Here is a 21,752-nt window from a genome sequence, read left to right as displayed (position 1 = left end):
GTTTGCTTTACTCTTCTTCCTGCCCGGGCTTCATTTATTTTAGTCTACCCTCTCCTACTTTAATAGAGTTGGGTTAACCCTATTTTGGCCCTAATAGCTCTAGCAGGCTCATGTCTTCTTTCTTTCCAGGCTGTTTCCAACTGTCTTTGCCGGTAAATGTGTGTGTCCATGCTTAACATTCTCATCAAGCTTAAAGTTTTACCTTTTGTTTGTGTTAACAGCAGCACAACTCTAACGTTCTGACTTTACTTGAACGAGAAAAATAAAAACAAATTTGGTCGTGTGTGTATTTCTAAAATACATATGCAGATTCTTTTATTAGTTTCAAAGCCCATCTTTCTTACTTTTTCCACTCTTTTAACAGATTCTATGTCATATTTTCTTCTGAGATAGCAGCCACAAAGGCTACCTGTTTGACAATTAAACTTTCACAGACCTCTCCACTGCTCCCGGGTGCCTGTGGCCCCGTGGGGCAAAGGCTCAGATAAACCTGGATAGCTCCTGGGAGCCGGTCCTTCCATTCCCCCAGCACACAGCGGAGCCTTAGACTCCGCCGCGGCACGCTCCTCCAGCCCAGGGCTGCCAGCCAAGCCGACTGGAGCTGGAGTCGGATGTAAACATGGGGTAAGCAAGGGACTGGGGCTGGGGCTGCAGAGACCGAACCCTTGTCCTGCGGCTCCGGCCACAGCGCCGTAAGAGGCGAGGATGAGGAACCCGAAGCGGGCTCCGGGAGCTGAGGGTCCCCAAGCGGAGGCGGAGCTAGCCCGGGGGCGGAGCTTTCACACGCGCCTCCTCCGCTTCTTCCTCCGCCCTCCACCGCTCCTGCGTCTCAGGCTGCCACTCGGGGGTTTATTTGTTTACAAGCAGATTACGTCAGCTCCTCCCTCTCTTCCCGGCCTCTGGGCACGCCCCCCGGCGGCCCTTCTCCCGCCCCCTCCGGCTCCGAATCTGCCTGCGTCACAATGGTGCGATCTCCGGATTGGCTGGCGTCCGCCCTCACGCTCCGGGTACGCCACTTCCTTTCCTCAGCACTATAAAATGAGCTGCACGGCGGCGGCAGCTCTTCGCCCCTCGGAGCTGGAAATGCAACTCTCGGGATCCTCGGAGGCTACCGAGCTGGAGGCGGAGGCGGCTGGGGAGGTCCGAGCGATGTGACCAGGCCGCCATCGCTCGTCTCTCTCTGTCTCTCCTGCCGCCTCCCGGCTTGAAAATAACTTTTTTACTCTAAAGGAAAGAAAAAAAATCCCCTAGAACCAGTAGCCGTCCGCGCCTCGCGCCCTCGCTTCTTCTCGGCCGTCGGGTCTGGGCGAGAGCCCGGGGTGGCCGCTTCGCCGTCGGGGCCGAGCCCCGGCCGCCCCGGGCCACCCCCGGCCGCCGCCCCCATGCATCCCTTCTACACCCGGGCCGCCACCATGATAGGCGAGATTGCCGCCGCGGTGTCCTTCATCTCCAAGTTCCTCCGCACCAAGGGGCTCACGAGCGAGCGACAGCTGCAGACTTTCAGCCAGAGCCTGCAGGAGCTGCTGGCAGGTGAGCGGGGCGCGGGGACCGTCGCGGGTCGCCACTAACGGGCGCGTCCCGGTCGTGGCTGGGGGGGCTGGGCGGCGGGGCGCCGCGACACGCACAACAAAGGATCCGAAGCGGGGCGACACGGAGCTGCGCCCCGACGGCTACCGGCCGGTCTCGGGGGACAAAAGACCCAGGGCCCGGAGTCCCGTCGGTCCCCTCTACCAGGTCGCCGCGACCGTTGCGAGGGTCGGCGGCTGAGTCCCTGGGTGGCTTGTCGCTTGCGTGCCTCGGAGCCGGCCCGAGGACGGACGTGCCAGGTCTCCGCACCTCCTGTGCCTCTTGCCCATTAATCATCGGATTTGTCACCGGTACAATTACAACCCAGCCCAGATCTTGTTTTAGGGTTTCTTAGTTTTCTTCCCTTTGGGGTTAACTGGCCATAGTGGCGTTGTCTTGTTCCCCCCCCAACCACCACCACCGCCACCACCAAAGCCATAAAGTCTATTGTATGCGACCCGTTGGGGTGGAGAAAGTAAACAGGTTCCCGCCCGGTCGCCTGTGCCATCCAGCTAGTTGGCCATCCGGGGCTGCGCGCGGGATTCCTGTTTTGGCGGCTCAACCGGTCAGTACCCGGACAGTGTTTGCCACACTGTCTACGCTTTCTCCATTCTGTCTCACAACAGCGAATTCGGTCCCGGACATTTATAGAAGTTGGTGGTTTTCATTTTCGCTTCTCCTAGAAGCTAGCAGCGAGAAGGAAAGTACAGTACAGTGAGGCTGCGTTAACTACGGGTCCTAAGCATTGTTTCTCTGTTCTTTTCTTCCACAGAGCATTACAAACATCACTGGTTCCCAGAAAAGCCGTGCAAGGGATCAGGTTACCGTTGTATTCGCATCAACCATAAGATGGATCCTCTGATTGGACAGGCAGCCCAGCGGATTGGACTGAGCAGTCAAGAGTTGTTCAGGCTTCTCCCAAGTGAACTCACACTCTGGGTTGACCCCTATGAAGTGTCCTACAGGATTGGAGAGGATGGCTCCATCTGCGTGCTGTATGAAGCCTCACCAGCAGGAGGTAGCACTCAAAACAGCACCAACGTGCAAATGGTAGACAGCAGGATCAGCTGTAAGGAGGAACTTCTCTTGGGCAGAACAAGCCCTTCCAAAAACTACAATATGATGACTGTATCAGGTTAAGATATAGCCTACGGATGGATCATCTTATAATGGATGGATAAATTTGATTTTTTGCTTTGGGTGGGCTCCTCTTGGGGATGGATTATGGAATTTAAACCATGTCACAGCTGTGAAGATCTGGCACAAGATAGAGTGGTAATAATTTTTTTTAAGTGACAGTGCCATAGTTTGGACAGTACCTTTCAGTGATTTAAATAGCCTGTGAGTCCAAGTGAAGGATCACTTGATTTGCTAGGGAGGGAAGTCACAGGGTGGTTTCAGTTTCTCCCAGACCTTAGACCCAGTTTGTCACACCAGTCCCTTTAAGGAAATTCTGTATTTCAAAGAACCCTCTTTCGCAGTCAAATCTTGCAGGGGAATTTGCACTATTACACACTTGAAAGTTATCAGTAACTTTTTGGCAGCTCAATAGGGAACGCTCAATGTTTTAAGCATGGTAGTACTGGAAATTTTACACGGAGACTTTTACCTAGCACTTAAATGTATAAATGTACATACAGACAAACTTAGTACGCATGACCTGGGGGAAATGGTCAGACCTTGTGTTTTTGGCTTTGAGAGCAAGTGACCAGAATCTGCCGTGGCAACAGGCTTTTAAAAGACCCTTACAAAAGACACTGTCTTAACTGTGGTTGTTAGCACCAGCCAGCTCTCTGTACCTTTGCTAGCTTGTAGTTTTCTAAGACCAAGTGGAGTAAACTTCTTATTTTTAGAAAGTGGAGGTCTGGTTTGTAACTTTCCTTGTACTCAATTGGGTAAGAGTCTTTTCCCACAAACCACCATCTATTTTGTGAACTTTGTTAGTCATCTTTTATTTGGTAAATTATGAACTGGTGTAAATTTGTACAGTTCATGTATATTGATTGTGGCAAAGTTGTACAGATTTCTATATTTTGGATGAGAAATTTTTCTTCTCTCTATAATAAATTGTTTCTTATCTTGGCATTTTAATCAATCTCTTGTCATGATTACAGAGGTTCAGCTACAAAATATTTTTCTCCAAGGTCTTAGATTTGTAAGTTGTGCTAATGTCACTTGTACACTGGTCACACAAAAAAAAAACACATCGGAAGAAGAACAAGGTGACAAGTGTTCATTAGGCATCAGAAGGAACTAGAGTAAGGCTTTTAGGTTTTTTAACTCAAGTTAAAAGCGTGGACACATTCACAAGCTAATGATCTCATGAGGATAAAGACAGAGGTAACATCTTCCAAAAGTGACGCTGCCCAAAGGATCCCAGTCACTGCTTCCCCGGGGAAGTGAAGATAGATACAGTCCTCCCTGGCCCTCTGAGAAACAGTTATTGTGCCCCATGGATTTGTTCCTTTAGAAAATCTTGGGGCAGGTGACCTATAGCCTTAAAGAACAGAACAGGCTTATCACAGCAGAGCGATCTGCCGCTTTTTGGTTTTCATCTTGCAAGTTACATAAAAAAATCCCATAAGCCGGAATTCAACAACAGGTATGTTGATGAACTTCTTTTCTCAAAAGTTGAAGCACTGGCTTTGTCTGGATTTCCATAGCAGGAAATTCTGAGTGTTGCTGTGGAGGTTAGTAAACGTATGCCTCATTGTACAAAGACTTGCTGCTAGCTCGGGGTTTGTGGAGGATAAAGAAAATATTTTGGTGGAAATTGAAAGCAGAAATTTGAGTTCTGCTTTACAGTTGAATTAACTGGATTGGGGGAGGGGCAGTATGTGTAAACACGTTAACACTGGGAATTAATGCAACTTGAATTGCTTAAAGTCAGTAATTGCTTTAAGTCGGTAGTGACAAATTTGAGGTTTTTTTTTTTTAATTTGTAATAAGTGTTTCCTGATACTTTAATGATCCAGAAATTCATCACTAAACACTAAACATGCCAGGTATTTGAATACAAACGATATTCATATATTTTTGTTAGCAGGATATTTGGGGGAGTTTGGATTTTGCTTTTCTTTTTTTGTTTGTTAAGATGGTCTCTGTTCTATATGTAGCTCAGGCTGCCCCCCCCCCCCCCACTCTAGATCTTCCTGCCTTGGCCTCCAGAATGTAGGCATCGCAGATGTATGGCACACCTCCATACCAGGAGTTCAGATTCTTTGTGTTTCTACAAAATAATGGGTCTCATTGTGACATTTTTTAATGACATATTTCATCTAGCCCTTTCTCTAAAGGTCCCTCATTTCAAACTTGAATTTGAACACTATATTACAGGGTGGTTTAAAGCAGGTCTCATTTTCCTGCTGGCCGATTTGTATATCATTTGGAAACTTCCTTGGAAGCTGCTTAATTGATAATAATGGTAAGAAGGGTTTGAAAGCTGGACTCTCCACACGGTTCCAATCTATCCTGAGAAGGGCCTAAGATGTCGTCATCATAAGTGAAATAGAGAACTGTCTTTGACTTACTTTCCTTATCAGACTTTTTTTTTTTTTTTTTTTTTTTTTTTTTTGCTACTTGAACGAAATAAAACTGTTTTAGAGTTCAGGTGGTTTCTGGTCTGTGAGGCATGCAAATGTCTCAGACCTAGCATCCAGCTGTTTCCTGTGACTCTAACCTCCATTCCCCAGACAACTGAGCTGAGCCTCTGTCTGCAGCACTGTAGAGCTACTTGGGTAGTTCCTACTAACTGCTTCTGGCTAAAGTTTGGCTTAGCTATTTTGACAAAACAGAGTGTTTGCCTCTGGGTGTACATGCAGGTCATTTACCAGGGGTGTGTGTGTGTGTGTGTGTGTGTGTGTGTGTTTTAATTCAAGAGGTATAATTTACACCGCCCAAATTAAAGAAGAAAAAAGTAGTTTATAAAGATGACTATTAAAATTAGGAATTCATAACTAACTGTAAGTTTGAGGAATGTTATTTTACAAGTTTAATTTTTTTTTCCACATGTAAGTTGGGTCTTGCTTTGTGGAAAAACCAAGCCTTGACATGTTAATGTTTTGTTTTGAGACAGGATGTCTTACAGCTCAAGGCTGGTCTTGAACTTGCTGTGTAGCTATGGAAGACCCGAATTCCTGATCCTCCTGTCTCCACTAAGATTACACTTAGGCACCACCATGAAGCCTGGCTTGATGTGGATTATAGGAAAATTACCCTATTATCAATACAGGATGTGACTATCCCATATGTCATCTTTGCCTTTACCTTTGAGATATTTCTGTAATTGCAGGCCTTTCTGCCGGAAGTGGCTTTCTGTTAGGATTGCTTATGAGGTTTCTTTGTGTCACCATAACTCACACTTTGGCAAGTAAAAAAAAATTTTTTTTTTTTGAGAGTCTCACTGTGTCCTTGACTGTCTCGGAGCTCGGTATGTACCCCGTGCTGGCTCGGAATGCAGAGACCTACCTGTCTCTGCCTCCCAAATCCTGGAATTAAAGGCATGCACTACCACACCTGGCTACTAATTTTGGGTTTAAGTATTAACAGGATTCAAGCTTCACATTCCAAGGAAGGAAGGAAGGGTCCTGATGTCCATGTTTAGTGATTTAAAAGTTTCTGGGTCCCCCTCAACCTTAGGACTAAGTACCTAAGCTGCTGAACTCTCCCTGGTCATGTAGTAACGATTTTTGAGACTTCTTCCTCTTTATAGATTCAGCAAGCTGCATTTTGCATGTGAAAGTTTAAAGACACTTTCCCCGTCTTTTTCGATTTCAGATGTTGGTGCTTTAGGTAAGCTTCCTGGAGAGAATTTGCCGGTAGTTTTAGAAAGTGTCATCACCTGAAACTGCAAAGATTTAATTGCCTGCTGGGGAGCACGCAGAGCCCGCCCCCCCCCCCCCCATGTAGCTCTATCTTGACAGTCAAACCTTTACATGTGGACCCCGTCAATCTACCTAGTTTTATTTCTTTGTGTTCGAAACGTGGCTGGGTTAGGGTAAAATGCCCTGTGTTACAAATTTGACTGAGCTGCGTCACAGGCTTTCTGCCAGAGTTGCAGACTTGGGTAAGCCAGAGAAATGTGTATTGTTTGTAATTTCTGGTTGTTTAGATTATACTTAGGTTAAAAAAAGCATTGTTAAGGTGTTGCACTTCCTTTTTTGAGCTGCTCTGGGGTAAGTCTCCTGTTAGCAGTGAGGGTCAATAACAGGTTTTTCAACCATTTGTGGAGTATTAACACCAGTGTTCCGACCCCAGCTTTAAGTCAGCTTATTAATAATAACCCCATTGCCTAGGTTGTCACACAGGAATTATTAAAAAAGACATCCATCATAAAAATGTATTCCATCTTTGTATGTCCCCAGCCTGTCTTGGTAGATACTCCTAAGGAACATTCTGAGCTTTAGTTTCTGATACCCATAAGCCTTCCTGCTACATACTATAGTACTGAAGACACGGAGTTCCTTTGGGAACGTGTGCTCACAGGGAATACTGACAGCAAAGAAGTTATTTGAAACGTCTGAGGTTCAAAGAGAGGGAACTAGAGACTGGGGGAACTTAACACATAAAGGGTTAGTGGTGGTTCACTTGCTGGCGTCAGACATGAGTCTCGGTGTACACAACAGTCTTGTCAGGGTCTGGCGAACTGTATAAAGAGTTAGAATCCACAAAGCTGTGGCAAAATCTGAACTGTTCAAACACGTAGGTCAAAGTGATAGGTTTCTAGGTCCTTATATGGAAACCAACCTTGAGGGATGTATAGATGAGAAACTTACAGAAGCCCACGCTTAAGGGTACTTAACAGATCACAGACCTTTTGTTCTTTGGGGTTTTGAAAAGATGCTTTTTAAAAGCTTTATTTAAAAAACAGTGACATCCTCTTTTCTTCCACTCTTACTTGGGGAAGGCCATTTTGGGACCCTATTCTTGGCAGTACAAGGATGGTTAATCATAGGCCAGACTGACAATATCAGAATGAGGACCACTGGGCAGGAAGGGGGGGGTGGAGTTAGCTGGGTTCTTGTATTTGGAGACACCACCTCAGAATAACATTGGCAGAAGAAACCATGCCATTTTTGAGAATATTTTTCATCTGTATTACAAAGGGGTTGGGCCTGGGCGTGGTAGTATAAACATAATCCCAGCACTGGAGGAAGAGGCAGGCAGATCTCTTAGGAGTTGAGCTCAGTCTGGTTTACATAGCCAGTTCCAGGTCAGCCACAACTATATAGGAAGACTTTGTGTCGCAAAACCACAGAAACCAAATCTGTGCCATCATCGTCGTAAGCATAAACTAAACATTTTATAGATGAGTTCATGATGAGCATATTCTTCAGGTTATTTTTCTAGATGTTTAGCAAAGCAAGAAGAGTATTTCCTGTCCTAAAAGTATGACTTAAAATTGTGACCTTTGTCCTTTAAATGAAGCCATTCACAATGAACTGTTGGCTGGAACATCATGGTGACGGTCACTTCACATTTTAGCTTATCTTCATACATCATTGTATAAAGTAAAATTAGGTCATTTTTCAGTCAACATATAACCAAAATCATTATTGCCAACTCAAAGTCTGTGTGACCCTCTCTATTCTATGGTGGTGTGCAAAGGCTGTCAGGGACTTTGTAATGCTGGTAAGCTGACTTAATGAAGTCAGAACAGTGCTTCATTGTTCATAGCCCTCACACTACAGCCAGAAGTCTCTACCTTTCCTCTGTCTAAGCCATCCCTACATTTTTGGAAAGATGACTAACAGATGGACTGTATTTGAAAGGATTCCATAAAGACATAAGTGTAAATTGGTTAGACACCGTGAACAGGAGCGGATTTATTTCGGTTTTCGTTCTTGATAATTTTGTACCCTTGGGTCAATAAACTAAATGAATTTGTACTCCTATAAATTGCGCTTGTGAGCCTTATGATGATAAATGCATACAGCCGTTCGCCCTTTCACCAACCTGGTTGGATTGACAGATAAGCCAGGACTTTCTACGTTTCACTTTCTGGGTAAAAAAACTAACATAGCTTAGTTTGTCCCAGTGCCAAAGAGCTGGTAAACACCTAGTATATAATTTGAACTCAGGCCTTCCTGACCTTGGAACCAAGTTCACAGCAGACCGGGAGGATATTGCCTTGAGTGATTGCCTCCGTACACTGCTGTTGGGCTGTGTGATAGAACGTTTTCATTGCTAGTCGCCCATCTCTGGACGGTTTTCAGTCTTGAAATGCCACATCCAGGAGATAAAACTGCTCCCAGGCCTCTTTCGTTCTTGGCCTTTGGTGTAAAAGACACGAATATTAGACACAATTGGTCCTTGGCCTGTGTCAGGCTATATATATATATACGTGTGTGTATTATGTATATATGTGAATATATATATATGACTCAGAGAGGTTAAGAAACTGCTCAAAGTCCCATATATACATATATGGGCATGTTTGTTGTCCAGACCAAATAAGTGAAACCACATAACAGAACATCTGTAAGGTGGATGTATGAAGTTTGTGTAAACATAGCAAGTTAGGTTTTCCCCTCAAATGTTGGATCATGATTTTGCTTAGAATCCCTTTCTCTCCCTCCCTCCCTCCCTCCCTCCCTCCCTCCTCCTCTCTCTCTCTTTCTTTTTCTTTCTCTTTCCTTCCTTCCTTCCTTTTTCTTTTTTCTTTTTTCTTTCTTTCTTTCCTTTTCTTCCTTTTTCTTTCTTTCCTTTCTTTTTTTTTTTTTTTTTTTTTTCATTTTTTGGATTTGGTATTTTCGAGACAGGGTTTCTCTGTGTAGCCCTGGCTGTCCTGGAACTCACTCTATAGACCAGACTGGCCTCGAACTCGGAAATCTGCCTGCCTCTGCCTCCCAGAATGCTGGGATTACAGGCGTGCGCCACTACCACCCAGCTTCTTTTTTCTCCATTCCTTCCATTGATCCTTTCTTCTTCCTCTTCTTCCTTCCTTTTTTTTTTTTTTTGTTTTTTGTTGTTTTTGTTGTTGTTGTTGTTGTTTTGTTTTCTTTCTGAGACAGGGTGTCTCTTTGTAGCCTTGGCTGTCCTGAAACTCACTCTGTAAACCAGACTGGCCTTGAACTCACAGAGATCTGCCTGCCTCTGCCTGGCTCAAAGTCATGACCCACCACCACCCACCCAACACTTAAGAGTTTCGGAAAGTCCACTTTAGACAGGACCTGTGAGAAATGTACTTATGCTTTTAAATAGAAGGAAGAAAATGAGTTGCTCCTGGATTTGGAAGACTGCATCTCTAGATAGCCCAGGCCTTGATCTTTATTTCACAGAATTTACTGAGGTAGATTCTTATCTTGGCTCAGAGCTAATTTTTTTCAGTTAAAAAAGTGGGACCCTTTCAGATTCTCTGTCTAAATTGAGTGCACATTGAGTTGAGAGATGGAGTCATTCTACCTGGTGTGTGTAACAGTATAAATCCCTGTGGCAACAGTTTACATCCATTCTGTGGTTCCATCCTTAGTGGTCTCGCTGTCTGGGAGTTCCTGGCCTGTTTCCACACCTTGCAGTCCTTCAAGCCATTTGTATTCACTTCTTTTTTTTTTTTTAACTGACCAAACAATGGCTCTCAGACTCTTTTTAATCTGGAGGGGTCTGACTACTTCCCTGGCTGCAAAGAAAAGCAGTGTTTTGATCCCTTAGCTGCTTGGGCTTGGGTTTCTTCGAGTGTCACCAAGTGCAGTCAGTGCTTGCTCGAGTCACCACTAGTCTCACTGATGTCCCCTGGTCAGCTATGAACGCCATCACTTGACTGTGGGCTCTTCTGGACTAGACTTGAGTCTCTTCCTGATAAGTGACAATAGCCTCACTGAGGAGCGTGTGCTGCCTTGTGCGCTAGAACAGCGCATGTGCAGGCAACAAGCGCAGCCTTAGCCAGCAAAGTTTGTTGTGATAATTTATTCTGCTATGATGTAGGTGGAAGAACCTCACACACTTATAAAATCTTTTAAGTACTTAGTAGGAAGGAGAGGGTAAGTAGTCAACCATTGAGTTACATTTTTTTACTTAAGGATCTTTTTTTTAATATTTTGAGATAGGGTCTCATTGTTGACCTAGCTGCCCTTGAAGTCACCTTAGCCCTGGCAGGCCTTGAACTCAGATCTTCCTCATCTAGGGTTATAAGTCTTGCCATTGGGCCTGAAAAAGGGTTTTTTATTCGATCATTTGGTTCAGTTTTTGAGACTCAACTATTGTTCCCCTTGAACTCACTATATAGACCAGGCCTCCCTCTGCCTCCTGAGTGCTGGGATTAAAGGCACTGAAGGCACTGACCTACCTGGCTGGCTGTGGGCCCCATTCTTAAGAGAACACTATGATTTAAAGACGAGGCTCCTCCTTTGCCCCTTTAGAGTGTTCCTTGCCTCTGACTTTAAGAAGAAAAAAAATGATGTAACTTGTGTCTTTATTTTTAAACTTTAATTTTTTTTACTTGTGTAAGCATGTTGGTCTGTCTGTGGCAGACATGTAGAGGCCAGGCAACAACTTTTGGGAGTCCAGGCTTGGGTGGCAGGTGCCTTCACCTGCTGAGCTATCTCAGTAGTTACTGTTGCTTCTCAAATCCCCTGTCTGGTTCAAGGTTTATGAATCAGTCATGTCTTCTAATGGGTAAAATGCAGTTAGGAGACTGAGTTTGAAAGTACGTAGAACAAGTTAGCCAGCCAGTGATGTTAAAATGTCCATTGCCAAAAGTGGCACATGCCTTTAATTTCAGCACTTGGGGGGGGCAGAGGCAGGTGGATTTCTAAGTTCGAGGCCAGCCTGGTCTACAGAGTGAGTTCCAGGGTAGCCAGGGCTACACAGAGAAACCCTGTCTGGGAAAACAAAAACAAAAACACACACACACAAAAGGTGTCCATTGAAATATTATTACAACTGGACAGTGGTGGTACATGCTTTTTATCCCAGCACTTGGGAGGCAGAGGCAGAAGGATTTATGTGAATTCAAGGCCAGCCTGGGCTACAGACTGAGTTCTAAAACAGCCAGAATTACCTAACAGAGAGACCCTGTCTCAGAACAAAACACATCAAGCCCGTGAAGGCTATGACCAAGTGGGTAGGGCGGGGAGGAGAGGAGAGGAGAGAGATGCCTGGCTATTTGCTGAGGCTGCACCTGAGCCACCTCTCTCTAACGAAAAGCTCTTGAGGTGGCTGGCGCAGTGAGCTGCCTTGACTGCTCCAGATTTCCCAGAGGAGGCACACGGATCTGAGTCGGAAAGATGTAGGTGCTTGTCTGGGAGAAGGCAGGCAACAGAGAGCCAGCAGAAACTGCTGGAAGGTGCTGGCAACTAGGAGGGAAATGAGGTGGAGAGAAATCGAAGGAGCCAGGCCATTGCATAGCTGAAGTGATTGTACCATGAAGTTGATACGTTTATTAACTGAACTGTGGCTCTTGAGGAGAAACAGGCTACTGTTAAGTAAAGACTACCAGCATTAGCCAGGACCTGTGGCCACTTCCCTTTTGTAGGCTGTGCCCACAGTATTAACTTTTAAGGGATGGCAATATCTTTTTTTTTTTCCTGAGAACGTTACAAGGACATATGACCCCTAATGGACCCAGAGAGAATCCCAAGTGGGGGCGGGTGCTTTCGTGGGGCAGTGAGGTGGTCTGATTATCCTGATGCAGGTAATGGTTGCCTTGCAGTTTAAAGGTTTAGCAAGAAAAGATAGTTCTCAGCTTTAGTGACTGGATCTGTCAGTCATTTTAGCATCACAGTCCTGCCTTAAGAAACAGCCCAACTCAGATGCCTGATGCAGACTCCCTGGAACTGGAGTCACAGATGGTTGTGATTTGCCAAGTCGGGGTCTAGGAACAGAACCTGGTTCTTCTGCAAGAACAGCAGGTACTCCTAGCCACAGAGGCTTCTCTTTAGCTCCAGTCAAGGTCAGGTTTAAGTAGGCTTTTTGTTTGCTTTGGAGAAAGGGTCTCATGTGTCCCAGGCTGGCCTCAGAATCTCTATGTAGCTGAATGTCAATGAGGACATTCTCCTGTTTCCGGCTCAGTGCTGGGAATTCAGGCTTGCAGGACTAAGCACACTGCTGACATAAGACCCAGCACTCCATGCATTCCAGGCAAGCACTCCAAATTTACCACAATCATTCTAGGTTCATATTTTTCCCCACATAATATTTCTATTACTTACTTGGGAATTTCATACAATGTACCCAGTCACACTTCTCACTGGTCTCTACCCTCCTGCCCTTGAACCCTCCCTCCAAAATAAAGCACACATATGTACACTCTCACCAAGCCCAATTGTTTTGTTATATGTAAATTGTTATATATGTAAATATATATTGGAATATATATACATATGTGTAAATGTATGTTGTGATATATGTATATCAAGTCCTAGTGTACTCACACTCATTGGAGAGCATAGTCAAACTCCCAGTGGCCAGCCCCTGACAGATAACTGAGTCCTTCGCCACACCCCTCACCCCCTCCAGAAGCCATCAGCTATGAAGAGCTGCATTTCATCTTTATCACAATTTTTAATAACTCAGACTAAATATATAACTTCTAAAGTCTGGGACACTCTATAGAAAATTCATAGAACCCAGGAAGTTTTACACACTCACATAACCCATACCCCATCAACAGATTGATCTGCTCCTACAGAAAATTCCCTCCAAGATACTTAACAGTTGACCATGAGGCATGGTTGTGGAGTCAAGCCTCAAATTGGAGAGGAGTTGTTTTACTTCTGCTCGTCTTAACTTTATTTTTGCTTCTGACATGTGTGGCAATGGCTACCCCAAACATGAAATAAGCTGTTGCCAGAAGAAACCCTTGCCTTCCAACTAGTCATGGTTTGGTGGCTGTTCATGTGGCATGCCCCTCCCAGGTTTGCTCTGTCTCAGACCTCTGAAGGCAGTCACAGGCTCTGACTCACTAACTGTTCTCTGACTCACAGGCTTGCCAACGATTGCTTATTTATTAGTAGACTGAAACCCGAGAGTCTTGGTCAACCCCAGAAGACTGTGATGATGCCAAATTTGCATAGTACCTCTCCACACACAACTCTTTTGTTGTGCTATTTTTAATTTTGTTTCGGTAGACAGGGTTGCATGCAGCCCAGGCTGGCCTTACAGCACAGTGGAGGAGAGCATTGAACCTCAGCTGTACCCCCACGCTACGCCTGTGCTGTTCTGTGCTGTGCTGGAACCTAACCCAAGGATTTGTGTGCACTAGGCAGGATCCCAACCAACTGAGCTGTATCTCCAGCCTCTGCGCTGCACCCTGCACCACACACACTTTTGAGCCTCTCTTTGCTATGGCTGCTTTGCAACTCTAATGAGGCAAAGATGTCAAGTCTGTGTGGATAGCCATGTCCTACCCTTGAGGATTTCCTCTCATGTCAAAATTCTCACCACCGGTTGCTAGAGCTGTCAGAGTACTGACTCAAGGGGACAGTTGTGAAACCCACCTAGTGCTAGAGTCGTGTGGTACACTGTCTGATGAAGATTCTTGAGCAGGATATAGACTTGTCCTGAAAGTTCTTGGTAATAGTGGACTCTCCTGAGGGGCAGGGAAAGGCCATGGCCCCACCTTTGATTTTAAAGCTCCTAGCTCAGTGGGAGCCTCCAACGGAAGCGGGTCTTGGTTAACTTTTCCCTGAACAAGGTGGGTAGTGTGTCCTGCCCCCTCGAGGGTGGCCTGTGTTGTTGGGGAGTGCTTTACATATATGTTTTTCTCAATGCAATAATGTGAATATTTCCAGTACTGGTGCCCTCCCTGTGCCCACGCCTCCTAAAACGCTCTGTTTTAGAAAGGGTGGTGAGTCAGTAGGAATGGAAGGAGGGATGGTTCATGTTGGATATTACTGGTGAGAAGCGAGTCAGTAACCTGGTTCTAGGGCTAGAGGGACGGCTCTGTACCCAAGAGCACCTGCTGTACTTACAGAAGACCTGAGTTTGGTTCCTGGCACCCATAGGGCAGCTCACAACCACCTGTAACTCCAGCTCCAAAAGATCTGGCCTCCTGAGAACACCTGGCACACATGTGATGTGTATAGACATGCACGCAAAACATTCATACGAATAAGATTTAAATAAAACCACCTGATACCACCTGAGGAATCCCCTGTCTTGGCTACTGGTTGATAGTAGTAATAGATTCAACCTTAATTTTTATTTTTCCTACTCTTTTCACTGTTTCATTTTGTTAGTTTGTTTTTAAGATTTGTTTATTATATGTAAGCACACTGTAGCTGTCTTCAGACACCCCAGAAGAGGGCGTCAGATCTCATTACGGATGGTTGTGAGCCACCATCATGTGGTTGCTGTGAACTCAGGACCTTCGGAAGAGCAGTCAGTGCTCTTAACCTCTGAACCATCTCTCCAGCCCCACTGTTCCGTTTTATTAAGTTTTTTTTATTATTATTATTTTCTATTACATGTCCAGGCCTGTTCCCAATAAGTGCCTGCAGCAGAGCTTGTGAGTCCCTGGAGGTACAGATGGTGTGATCCTTCCTATGTGGGTGCTGGGAATCAGACTCAGGTCCTCGGTGAGAGGTCCTCTTAACCACTAAACCACTTCTCCTGCCCCCTGTGTGATTTTTGTTTGCTTGCTTGCTTTGTTTTCTTGAGAGTAAATGATTTTTAAAAATATATTTATTCAGTGTATGTGTTTGTGTAAATGCAATCACTTGGGTACACACTTACACACTTGAGCATGCACACTTGTGCCTGTATGTGTGTGTCCGTGTGTTTGGGGGTGGATGGGGATGGGGGTGGGCGTGTGTAACAGTGGATAACCTGAGGAATTGGTTCTCTCCTCCTACACCATGTAGGTTCTGGGAATTTAACTTGTCAGCCTTGGTGGCAAGTTCCTTTACTCTCTGAGCTGTCTCCATACTCCACAGCCCTACCATTTGCTGTTTCCCTTTTGCTTACCTGAAGACTCTGAGCGCCAGCCTTCCTGTTTTCTGACTCCATTGATCTGCTGACTGCTGGGAATGTGCTGAGTATGGCTGTGTTCCCTCTATAACCCTCACAGGCAGGTAAGACAAGGTAGTTGGCATTAGGGTCACTTATACAGAATTGTTTTACACCCCACCCCTACATCCAGGTCAGCTAACCGGTATCACTTCTCCAAGCATTGGTTGCTTAGACCTCCCAGCCTTCCCCTCTTCTCTATCCACTGAGGGCTGGTTATGTAGAGCAGGAAGGCCTTGAACTAGTAACCCTCCTGCTTGAGATTCCTTAGTGCTGAGATTACAGGTATGTGCCACCATGTCTGCTACAGTCACATGATTTTTATTTTGTGTGTGTGTGTGTGTGTGTGTGTGTGTGTGTGTGTGTGATGTATGGGCATGAATGTGCCACTGTGCACATGGAAGTCAGAGGAAAATTTACAGGAATAAATCCCCCTTTTCCCCTTCTGATGCAGGGGGGTCCCTCTTGTTTGCTGGCCCCTGCGCTCCCTCCAGTTCCCGTCTCCCCTTAGGAGTGCTTTGGAGCATCACGGCTAGCATTTCTATACCGGTTCTGGGGATCGAACTCTGGTCCTCAGGCTTTACAGCAAGTGCTCTCCCCACCCACCAGGAGCCATCACTCCTACCTAGGCCTTGCATTTCTCGTGTGTGACATTTTTAATGTCAAGGGACTACTACTTAGACTGAATCTTTAAAAGATGCCAAAGTTAGATTAAAAGGTTGTACATGTTAAAATATGTATCAAGGGCACAGCATTCTTTTCTTTATCTTTCCTTTTTTTGTCATTCGAAGATGATGATGATGATGATGATATAATAATAATAATAATAATAATCCGTCTGCTTTTAGAGAGGAATGTGAAGAATCAAGCAAAATCTGTGGTATCTGGAAGCAAGGGCGCTAAGAAACAAGGCTGACGGGTTGGTTCTGGGACAAGGACACAGAGTCATACAGCACCGTGTGTGTGGTCCACACGTTAAAGGGACACAAGGCATTGTCACTGGGGTAGGGATGGGAGCAGGTTGCTATTTTAAGTAGAATGGTCAGGCATGACCTCCTTGAGAAGGTCACATTTGAGCGACCAAAGGAACAGCTTTGGAGATAATCTGGGGAAAGAATATTCTGTTCGGTAATTAAGCGAATTCTATCTTCTTTCCGGGGTCACCTCTCCCCAAGTACAGTATTGTGATCCCACATCTGGACTCTCTCCGTGATAGTGTCAGCTAACCTGCTTTATCCGCTCTCCCTCCTGATCATCAGCTTCTGCAGGAGTCAGCACATCTTTGATTACTGGAAAGCCTTAGCAGTAATTTTCCCCCCCTAAGCCTTCCTTTCCACTTTCGAGAAAATTGCAAATCAAACCAGACAGCCTGATAAGATGATGTAAACTTTAAAAAGTAATTCTGATTCCTTCAAATTCTACATCTGCAATAAATATGAAATGAGATTTACTGCTCGGGGATAATGATACAAGCAAGGGTAGAAAACAAAAAAACAGTGTCCTGGAAACTGGAAAATTCAGTTATCCCAAGAAGCCTGCTCAGAGCATCAGAGATTACAGTAAAGGCTCTAGTTATCATCTCGAGACCTTGGTTTTTGTGTATAAGAATAAGGGTATATTGCTTCCATCATACAGCAAATAAATAATCTTGGAACACTTGACTTTTCTTTTGTTTATTAGTGGCTGTGGGGGTTGGGGGAAGAATGTGTCTGTGTGTGTGTGTGTGCTCCAGTGTGCATGCTACGGCAAGTATGCAGGTCAAAGACAAATTTGTGGAGTTTTCTTCCACCTTCTACAGGTTCCAAAGATCAAACTCAGGTTGTCAGGTATCTTTACCCTCAGAGCTATCTCACCATAAAACACCTTCTTAAGTTACTGGCAGGGTCATTGGGCCTATTGAGTTACAGAGTTTCCAGTATTAGGGTTTTTATATGTGTGTATTGTTTTATTCTTGGTTTTATCTTTTCATGGTTAGAATTTTTGTTTTTTGGTTTTTTTTAAAGATTTATTTCTATTTATATGTATGCAGGACAGTTTGTTTCCCAGAAGCTGGCATTACAGGAAGTGAGTTGTTAATTGCCAGGTGGGTGTGTCATCCGAACTTGGGTCCTCTGGAAGGGCAGCTGGCAGGCCTCCTTACTCAGCCACCCATCTCTCCAGCTACCGGGTTGTTTTGTTTTCAAAAAAAAGGTCTAGTGGATCCCATGCTGGCCTTGAATTAACTGAGTAGCCAAGGGCTTGCTTGAACTTGTGGTGATCCTGTCTCTAACCCACCAAGTGTTGAGATTACAGTCACACACAACACTGCTAGTTTGTAGGGTACTGGGGATAAGAGTAGGGGATACCACTAGGCAAGCGGGCTAGCATCTGACCTATGCTCACAGCCTAGTTTGGCTGTTGTTTGTTTGTTTGAGATGGAGGTCTTTCTGCATACCCCTAGCTGTCCTGGAAAAACTCATTTACAGACAACTGGCCTGGCCTCCAACTCACAGGAGCTCTCTCTGCCTCTCTGCCTCTCTGCCTCTCTGCCTCTGCCTCTCTGCCTCTCTGCCTCTGCCTCTCTGCCTCTCTGCCTCTGCCTCTCTGCCTCTGCCTCTCTGCCTCTCTGCCTCTGCCTCTCTGCCTCTCTCTGCCTCTCTGCCTCTGCCTCTCTCTGCCTCTCTGCCTCTGCCTCTCTGCCTCTCTGCCCCTCTGCCTCTCTGCCTCTCTGCCTCTCTGCCCCTCTGCCTCTCTGCCTCTGCCTCTCTGCCTCTCTCTGCCCCTCTGCCTCTGCCTCTCTGCCTCTCTCTGCCTCTCTGCCTCTGCCTCTCTGCCTCTCTGCCTCTGCCTCTCTGCCTCTCTCTGCCTCTCTGCCTCTGCCTCTTCCTCTCTGCCTCTCTCTGCCTCTCTGCCTCTCTGCCTCTGCCTCTCTGCCTCTCTCTGCCTCTCTGCCTCTGCCTCTTCCTCTCTGCCTCTCTCTGCCTCTCTGCCCCTCTGCCTCTCTGCCTCTGCTTCTGCCCCTCTGCCTCTCTGCCTCTGCCTCTCTGCCTCTGCCTCTGCCCCTCTGTCTCTCTGCCTCTCTGCCCCTCTGCCCCTCTGCCTCTGCCTCTCTCTGTCTCTCTGCCTCTCTGCCCCTCTGCCCCTCTGCCTCTGCCTCTCTCTGCCTCTCTGCCTCTGCCTCTCTGCCTCTGCCTCTGCCCCTCTGCCTCTCTGCCTCTCTGCCCCTCTGCCCCTCTGCCCCTCTGCCTCTCTGCCCCCCTGCCTCTCTGCCCCTCTGCCCCTCTGCCTCTGCCCCTCTGCCCCTCTGCCTCTCTGCCCCTCTGCCTCTCTGCCTCTCTGCCCCTCTGCCCCTCTGCCTCTCTGCCCCTCTACCTCTCTGCCCCCCTGCCTCTCTGCTTCTCTGCCCCTCTGCCCCTCTGCCCCTCTGCCCCTCTGCCTCTCTGCCTCTCTGCCTCTCTGCCCCCCTGCCTCTCTGCCTCTCTGCCTCTGCCCCTCTGCCCCTCTGCCTATCTGCCTCTCTGCCTCTCTGCCCTGCTGGAATTAAAGGCTTGCACCACCACCTCTGGCTCCTGTTTTTGTTTTGAGATCTTGTTCATTAGCCCAGAGCACATACCCCTCTTGCCTCGGTTTCCCAAGAGCTGGAACTCCAGGCAGGAATAACCTGCTTCGGTCTGAAGATTTTAAAGTATTTCCCTGAGTCATTCACTTGGTACTTTCTAAAATAGATTTCACCATGACTTCTGCCCTGGTCTCACTCCTTGGCCCAAGAAGTGAGATTCATTGTTTCTCCCCACACTGGATGGATTCGTTCCGTCTAGGTTGCCTTCCTTTGACTACACAGGGATGGCTTGAGTACTTCTTGGTGTGTTGGCTTGGAGATTTAACCACCTTCATGAGTCTCCTCACCTCTGTGAGAGTCTGAGTAAGCCTGAAATAGAGGCAGAAAGATTTTCTGGATCTCATAAAAGGATCGCTCTTTTATTTTCCATTATTGAAAATAGTTCTTTTTTTTTTTTCTAATCAAAAAATGTATTCTAATTATGGTTCCATTTTCTGGTTTCTGATTATGGTTTCTCTTTCCCCTACTCCTCCCAGTTCCTCACAACCTCCCTGACCCACTGTGTCTACATCAAAAGGATGCCTCTTAAAGTCATAGATATTAACACATAATGGGGGCCATTTGACTAAGGAAGAGATAGAGGTTGTAGAGAATGAGAGAAAGGAAGAAGAGTGAGAGGGAGATACACTAAAAACCAGTAGTCATGGTATCTAGATTGTATGCAGAATTAGAAATTTTACCTGCATCAACATTTACCAACGGTGACAGGAGACCTGTATTTATCTGGGGGCATTGGTATTCGAGTATATGCTTAAATCCCCAAATCTGTTCTTGTAAATGCCGTGCAATTATCTAAAAATTCTCTTCAACACCAGTATGTGTGTGTGCCTAATGATAATAGACCCACAACCAAAATTCCCTAATGTTAAATTTGGCAACACAAGGAAAATAGCTATGTTAATTTGAACCTTAGCACCGTGGATACCAGCAGTGATTACAGCCTGGTGAACCTGCTAATATTTGTTTCCACAGTCTATGTTATATCTCCCAGAAGATTTCTTAGATACATTACTGTGTCTCAAAAGTTCATTCTCTTGATCAAAACGGAGTCTAGGATCCTTAGGCTATGGGAAGTGGTTTTGCCCTTTGTTTTCCTGGGAAATGTCCTGCCTTGATTTCTTGGTGAGAATCGCTCTTTTCTCTCCTTCCCGCCCATTGGAACTGAACTTCCCTAGGTAGGAGAATCCTCCACTGTGGCATGAAAGAAGCAAACGCCTAAATGTGTGGTGGGGCAGAGTTATATTTAAATTTAAATCTAGCCTAACACTGTGTTATACAATATATCATGGTAATTGAAATGGAACTACTTAGTAGACTATTTCACAGTTCAAGGTTTCAGAGTGTTTGAGTGAAAATACTATCTAAGTGTGTGGAGTGGAGTGTAGGCCTTTGCCTACATATATGTTTGTAATTTTCAATGAAGATTTTATTTCACTAGAAACATGTTTATTTTGAGGGAACAAAATGCAGACGCCTGTGTTTAGGGAGGGGCTGCATGTGTTTGCTGGATGGTAGTGTGAGGACAGTTAGCATTGGAAAGAATATGAAAGGGCTGGGGAGATGGGTCAGAAGGTTGGGGTGCCTGTTGCCAAGTCTGATGACCTGAGTTCAACCCCAGGGGTCCACAGTGGAAAAAGAGAACCAACTCAAAAGTGTGTGTGTGACCTCAATACATGCACTGTGGCTCAGTACACACACACACACACACACACACACACACACACACACACTTGGGGCACATGCTTGCACAGACACACACATACACATACACACTGTGTGCAGTGCATGCCCGTACATGCGTGTGAGCTACAGAGCACTTGTGGAGATCAGAGGACAACTTCTGACAGTTGTCTCTCTTCTACCACGTGCAATCTACAGATCAGATGCAGGTTATTGGGCCACCTGACCCACTAAACCATCTCACTAGCTCTATTTATTTTTAAGGGGAATCCTAATGTATAGCCCAGGATGGCCCAGAATTCCTGATGTTCCTCTTCTGTGGCCCCACATCTCCCTGCAGTGTCATATGGTGTAAGAACAAGGATGTGTGTTTCGCCGTATCTTAGTATAGGATACCAGGAAGCCTCCGCAGCCAGGAACTGTTCTCTCACACTTCTGTGTGTGGTGCTGAAGTGGGTAATTCTCTTCTGTTTACACGCCTCCTCGATGCCTCTTCAGTTTTAGTCTTTGCTTTCTTGTTTTCCAGTTGGAATCTCTACCCTACTTCTCCCTCCTTCTCTGACCTAAGACAAGGTTTTGCTGAGCTGAGTTTGGTTGGGCTGGATCTTACAATGTAGAACAGGCTAGCCTCCAGGGGACCTCTGGTATACTGGGATTAGGGTATGTGTATGTTACCACACCTTCCTTCCTTCCTTCCTTCCTTCCTTCCTTCCTTCCTTTCTTTCTTTCTTTCTTTCTTTCTTTCTTTCTTTCTTTCTTTCTTTCTTTCTCTTTCTTCCTTCCTTCCTTCTTTTCTTTCTTTCTTTCTTTCTTTCTTTCTTTCTTTCTTTCTTTCTTTCTTTCTCTTTCTTCCTTCCTTCTTTTCTTTCTTTCTTTCTTTCTTTCTTTCTTTCTTTCTTTCTTTCTTTCTTTCTTTCTTTCTTTCTTTCTTTCTTTCTTTCTCTTTCTTCCTTCCTTCTTTTCT

At 45.7% G+C, this 21,752-nt stretch overlaps 2 protein-coding genes across 2 annotated transcripts; both read left to right on the top strand.

Annotated features, from left to right (window-relative positions):
- The first annotated feature begins 1,049 nt into the window (after positions 1-1,049).
- Btg1 (BTG anti-proliferation factor 1) lies at positions 1,050-3,657 on the top strand. The gene is made up of 2 exons (XM_052165141.1): positions 1,050-1,530; positions 2,339-3,657. The coding sequence occupies exons 1-2, from the start codon at positions 1,383-1,385 to the stop codon at positions 2,704-2,706; spliced, it is 516 nt and encodes a 171-aa protein (XP_052021101.1). The 5' UTR covers positions 1,050-1,382; the 3' UTR covers positions 2,707-3,657.
- A 104-nt stretch (positions 3,658-3,761) lies between these two features.
- Positions 3,762-21,513, top strand: LOC127670688 (BCL-6 corepressor-like protein 1). The gene is made up of 2 exons (XM_052165140.1): positions 3,762-4,168; positions 16,359-21,513. Exon 2 carries the CDS (start codon positions 17,925-17,927, stop codon positions 19,071-19,073), a length of 1,149 nt encoding a protein of 382 aa, XP_052021100.1. The 5' UTR covers positions 3,762-4,168; positions 16,359-17,924; the 3' UTR covers positions 19,074-21,513.
- Positions 21,514-21,752: the final 239 nt, after the last annotated feature.

This window comes from Apodemus sylvaticus, chromosome 20 (assembly GCF_947179515.1).
Source record: "Apodemus sylvaticus chromosome 20, mApoSyl1.1, whole genome shotgun sequence".
Classification (NCBI taxonomy): Eukaryota; Metazoa; Chordata; class Mammalia; order Rodentia; family Muridae; genus Apodemus; species Apodemus sylvaticus.
Note: the sequence above shows the minus strand (reverse complement) of the source record. Positions and strands in the feature narration are given on the sequence as shown.

Excerpts from the sequence above, each read along its gene's own strand:
- Btg1 (XM_052165141.1), top strand. The coding sequence starts at position 1,383 with ATGCATCCCTTCTACACCCGGGCCGCCACCATGATAGGCGAGATTGCC. Across the intron at positions 1,531-2,338 it reads CCTGCAGGAGCTGCTGGCAG|AGCATTACAAACATCACTGG; the intron begins GTGAGCGGGGCG and ends TTTCTTCCACAG.
- LOC127670688 (XM_052165140.1), top strand. The coding sequence starts at position 17,925 with ATGGAGGTCTTTCTGCATACCCCTAGCTGTCCTGGAAAAACTCATTTA.